Below are 6,005 nucleotides of genomic sequence, written 5' to 3' on the forward strand. Positions count from 1 at the left end.
GCTAACGCTAGCATTAGCTTACTGCTTACCTTGACTGCAGTGCTTGTTTACAAAACGTGTTCATAAATATTGTGAGGGGATTGATTTTGTTACATGTTATATATGGTTAGCTGGACAATCCTTCTGTTGTTAACATATTTTAATCAATCAAAGGAAGGTTTTATAACCATGATATGTTACTTTAAATATCCAATTGTATATATACTTATTGTGTGATCAAGACTGCACTGTTCATTCAACAAATATGACCAATAAGTTAGAGTCTTAAACGTACTGGAAGCCAATTTATTCAACAGCCTTAGCACATATACTATGTTACACATGGAAGTATTGTTTGTGCTTCACCACTCGCAAACATACATTCCCAATAAGTTAAACAGTTTAAGGACAGACTAATGTGCTGATATTTTTCTCAGATAAACTCCAAAAGAAATCAAGCAGTTAATTCTACCGAACAGCAAATAAAAAAAAGTAAGCGTTTGCAGCACGGAAAACTTGTTATAGTGCAATATTCAACTTGTTTGGCTGGAGGAGAGGAAAGGGATGGAGGAAATGAATGCTTTGTTTATTTGTTTGTTTTTTAAGTCTTGCAAAGCCATTCATCATTGGAGAAGATTTACATTGCACCAAAGGAAAAATCAGGCAAAGAAAATGTATATATTTCTTTTTTTCCCCATTTGTTTTCCAACTAATAGCTACAGCTAAAACATTGCAAATACAGCGGCATCCTATTGGAATTAATAAAGGAACGTTAGCACTACTTCACAGTCCGAAACATCACCAGTCAACAGTGCGACGCTAAACAGCAACATATGGCATTACAACACTACACAGTGCATGATCCAATGAAACATCACTACTAGGCAATAATAAGACTGACGGGATACAATACTGAAATACAAGAAGCCTTTTGAAAGATTCATTTAACATGAAAACATTACATTGGCTGGGATGTTTCAAATACTTTGACTTTCCAGTCGGAAAGGAATGAATGATTCTCTTCAAAATCACCAACAGACAGAGCTTTCAGAAGCACTTAGTATCATATACTCCATTTTAGTTTTGTCCATTGTTAGCTCTCAGTCAAACGACACTCATGTAGGATTCAAAACCTCCCAATTCTCACTTAAAATCCTCTGTGAGAGCGCTACGACAGCGCTAACCGAACATGACGGCAAAAGTATTCGTGTGGTGAATTTGCATAGTCTGAACAAATGCGCCGAGTTTCGGGCTGAGTGGTGGATGCTTTAGTAGAAGTTTTCAAAGTGGAACGGTCTTTCAGTAGAGTATCCAAACACAACATCTTCGAGGGGAAAGCTAGCTCCCAAAAACATCCACACAGGGTACAAACACAGTTAACAGTCCAGACAAGTCCAAGCATGCTACTTGATACAAACATCTCAAATGGGCAGCGGGGGCGACTCCTCTCTGGTTAAATATATTTTTATATGTATTGCATGTTGATTGATATGCTATATTTTACAAGCGGCACACCGTTCCTCCACCCGCTTTCACTACACTGACACAAAGCAGGTGACCCAAGGCGACCAAGGATAGATTTTGTTTGACATATTCTAGCAGGTTTTATAGCACACAGTATTACATTTTGGTATGTTCCCTTTTAAATGGCCATATTTTCTAGATCTTTATATCAGTTTTTTTTGTTGCATACTTTGCAAAACATGAGAATACTTACTCTTTTGTTCAAACATATATTTTTGGGGTCACCTTAGATGACTTTTTAAAACGTATTCTCAAGCAAGATGTGCACACAAGAAAGGAATGGCTGATGTAAAGGGAAAAGTAAGGAGGAGAGAGATTGGCTGATGGGTGGGAGGGGATTTTTAACTTGTCACTTCCTCATCTGGTTTGTTCATAGCCTTGAGCTGCTCCAGCAGGCTGGTGGGGGTAAAGATGTTGGTCGATCCTGAGGGCAGATACAAACACACAAAATGCCTGCAGTTAGATATGAGTTTGAACACAGGCACAGAGGAAAAATGTGTTTTCAGCTCTTGCAATGGAAGAACTACTCTACCGCTGCGGTTATTGACTTTGATCCTTCATTGCATTATTCTTACAACGGCTTTTCACATCTGTCAAATGGATAACTGACGATTCAGAATGTACTTTTGGGTTCATGCAATTTAAAGTAGCAGTTTAACCGTCCGTCATCATCATCACGATGTCTCACAGGTCAACGCATTTCAAAGGATTGATTTGAAACGGAAGTATTATGCTTATTCCAAAAGAAGGACAAGCTTCAACAATAGGTGTCAGAAGCAAAGATAAAAAAAAAAACATTTCTTGTCAACTCTTACATATTTGGTTTCAGCATTGGCAAATTCAGCTATTTGCTCCTTTCTGCTCAGACTAAAATAATAATAAGTATGATTTGGTGCCATCTTGTGGCATTTTGGTGCCAAGTAACTCTTGCATTTTGAAGTATAAGTTGAGGAGCTTCATTTGGACAAAAGTAGGGATTTGCTGTCATGTTTTATCTGAAGACTTTTTTTTGGCGGGTGTGAGTCGAGTACTCATGGAGGTTTGCTGTATTTAGCAAACATCTGCTATTTGCAGCGAGCCTTGGTGCTTATCCCTCACAATTACTTGTTAAAGTTACAGTAGGTATCTTACTATTAACATTGGTAAACGTGTAATTTTTTACATGTAGGAATGTTGAAAAAGGGAGACTTTCACATCACACCCTTGTTACTATATACTGTATTATCCTAAAGTTTATATTCGTTTTATTATTTAACCTTCATTTATCCAAGTTACCGGTATCTAGTTGAGAAGATTCTCATTTGCAGTGCTGACCAGCCAATAGAAAAATACCGCCTTACTGTTTTTATGTTTAACTAAGCATTAACAAACACATTACTTGAACAGATGAAATAATTAACAATAAAAATCATTTCAACCTACAGTTGTGGCAGGTGGCGTATTTATTTTTGCCCACTATGGTCACAAGATACTGAAACTAATTTGTATAGATCTACACTAAAGTTATATGTCATTACGTAAGAATTAGTGCTAAGAAAGGAGAAGGTGCCCAGGCTGGTCCACCAAGGTTCCGATTCTGGGGTTGCTAAACCAATGACATAAATTATACGTTCTCATCGCAAGAAAGTGTAGCATCAAGATGATTTTTAAATTATTTGAAGGTGAGAAATAATACATTCTGTCGCTTTACGGTCTTCATCGGTTTCAATTGGAGTACATGAGAATTAAACGTTGATGATGTAAGATGAAATTTCAAGACAGCTGAAGACACATTTAACATTTTTTTCGTTTGATTGATGTTTTGTTTGTTAGTTTTGTTTTAACTTGACAAGTGCAGGAGTGGAGTAAAGCAAATATCTTGGCAAATTTGGTTCAGTCTAATTAGCATTTTTCCCAAATAATTGTTTCCAAAGTTCTTTCTTTTGAAAAGCTCTGGCCATTTGATTTACTCCTCAAAATACACAACATTTGACCTTGCGTTGTTTGTTTCCACTCCAGAGCTGCATGACATGATTCTTCCACTTTAACTGTCAATTATTTGTATGAATTCCAGAAAATTACCAAAATAAAAAGAAGCACCAAGTCCAATTTTTGTTGGTTTGTCACACTGTGTCAAAGTGGATTAATTGTATCTCAAACATGCTGCTTTGTGCCCTAGAAACAAACAACGCTTTGACTAATTAAAAATTAACTACAATACTGATTTCTTGCACATGGCTAAATCTACACCTAAAGCACATAACAAACACAAATACTTTAAGTAGGCGATGGCCGTTTTTGTGTGTTGAATATGTACAATACAGTATGTGCCGGAGGGAACATACTGCTGACTTGCGAAACCACAAATAAAAATTTGTTCTGAAGTGATATCGCTTTAGCGGCTACATTTGGGATGAGCTCTCTAATATTTTCTTTAGAGAGATGGTTATTGACATGGGAATGAGAATATTATCTAAGACCCCTTCCAAGGATGCATGTCATGTCAGTATAATATTTACATAAATACAATGTCAAAACCTTTGTCGTCTACTAATCAGTTTTATTTAAAGAACTTTAGTTTGCAAACTTGAAATAAAAGTCATCACTTTGGTGCCTTGGAAAGTCTAAAGGTGAGTGGGATGAGGTGCTGTAGAGGCCAAAAATAACCTTAAAATGTCTCTCTCGCAAACATTTGTGGAAGCAAACACGCACGCACACACTTGTAGACATGCACAAGCATCCACACACATTTTTTTTTTAAGTTCACCCAAGGAAACGCTTCCTAAAACCAAAAACCTTCACATGCAGAATAAAAGTAATCATATATGTATATCTGTGTGAGAGTAAAAGTAAATATATAAGCATGAAAGAAAGCTCAAAACTGGAACAATTGGTCTCTGTTAAAAAAAAAAAAAAAAAAACTAAAGTGGTCATAAACATTTCTTGAATCCGTCAAGAATAAATACAAATTTTAATGTAAATTAGCTAATAACAATTGGACATTAATTTTGTATTTTGGTTCAGTATAATTATTAGAAACACATTTAACAAGCCTGGACAAGAATGATGGTATTTGAAAATGGTACTTGAAAATTATTTGAAAATGACTTATTCCAGAAAGAAATGTGCTGGCCTGCGCCAGAACGCTCGGGCTCAGTCTCAGTTCGTTTGTCTCGTAACAGGATAACGACACAAAACATGCCAAAGAATGGCTAAGAGCAAAACGTTGGACTCTTCTTACTATGTGGCCTTTTTTGAACCTCAATCTAAATCCCATTGAACATCTGTGGATGAAGCTGAAACACGCGCCCTTCAAACTTAAGACAACTGGAGTAGTTTGAAGAGTGGAACAAATTATCTCCTTGGCAGTGCAAAAGTCCCACTGAAAGTGCCAAAAATTGTTCGACTGCAGTGATTGCCTCAAGATTGTCCAACAAAATATAGTTAGGGGTACTATCATTTTTGTCTATTTTTGTTTGTTTGTTTTTCGGTTGATAATGCACCATAGTTCAAAAAGTCTGATTTTTCTTTGTTCATTTTCATGTGCAGTAATTTTACTTTTGTCAGGTGCACGTTATTTCCTTTCCCACTTTCATTAACAGAGAGAAACCAACGATTTTGTCCACAGATGTATCTCACAACTGAAAACGCTATGCAGTCCCTCGCTCGGACTGTTGCTACGGCAGACTGTGTGAATTTTTTTTTCCTCGTGAGTTTCTAGTGTGGGGGGAGGTAAAGGCTATTTTTGGCCTATGCAGCACCTGGCATCAATGGCAGCTATTTGTATCATAACTGTTAGGTTGCTAAAGCATATCAAGTGGAGTAATGCTACAGAGTCACACTGTGTCAGCAGAGATGCATTATACACATATAGATAATGTAGAGAAGAAAAATGCAAATTTTGTTTCCTCCTCACCAAATTAGTAATACGTATCAGCGATCTCTGCTGACAATCCGTGGCTATGTGAGCATGTGATGATTGTACAACACAACGTCAAGGGAGAAAGACGATTTTCCTTCAATAAACGTCAAACATGTCCTGAAAGAAATCAAAGTGATTGTTGTTGGCCGAGAGCTTATTAGAAAAATAAACAGACAGTAAAAAATGTGATATTAAAGATGGAACTTGGGGTAGATTAAATCTGAAGTGAGCGGTTAACGGTGAGCCTTTATACCATCGAGGGGCGATTTAATCCACCCAGCGGAGATGATAGGAGGAGGCAGCAGGGATGGGGCTTGAACAACCTACTCAAGCATGGGCGCTCTTCAGCACATAATTTTATCTTTATATAGCATCTGTGCAGAGCAAATTTTTGTGTGGTTCTAGTTTCGTCACACTCCCTGAAGTACATGCGTGGTGTCTAATTAACTATTGCATGTTTACTGCAGGAAGGACCTTTTGACTCAAAGTTCAGATCCAATACAGAATGTAATATACAGAACCAAAATGACATCCACAAATTCTACCTGGTGATATTGCTCAGTTTCATTCTTACATTGTCAGATACAAATACAATGTGTTT

The 6,005-nt window shown here is 37.0% G+C and overlaps 1 protein-coding gene across 2 annotated transcripts in view; it reads right to left on the minus strand.

Annotated features, from left to right (window-relative positions):
- Window positions 1-271: 271 nt before the first annotated feature.
- Window positions 272-6,005, minus strand: part of stxbp1a (syntaxin binding protein 1a) — a 24,660-nt gene continuing 18,926 nt past the window's right edge. For both annotated transcript variants that reach the window (XM_049737202.2, XM_049737203.2), the window contains one exon: window positions 272-1,927. Coding sequence is in view for 1 of the 2 variants with exons in the window: in XM_049737203.2 (XP_049593160.1) it covers window positions 1,845-1,927 (83 nt within the window). In the remaining variant the exon portion in view is untranslated. The remainder of the gene's footprint in view (window positions 1,928-6,005) is intronic.

The sequence above is a fragment of the Syngnathus scovelli genome, chromosome 13 (assembly GCF_024217435.2).
Source record: "Syngnathus scovelli strain Florida chromosome 13, RoL_Ssco_1.2, whole genome shotgun sequence".
Classification (NCBI taxonomy): Eukaryota; Metazoa; Chordata; class Actinopteri; order Syngnathiformes; family Syngnathidae; genus Syngnathus; species Syngnathus scovelli.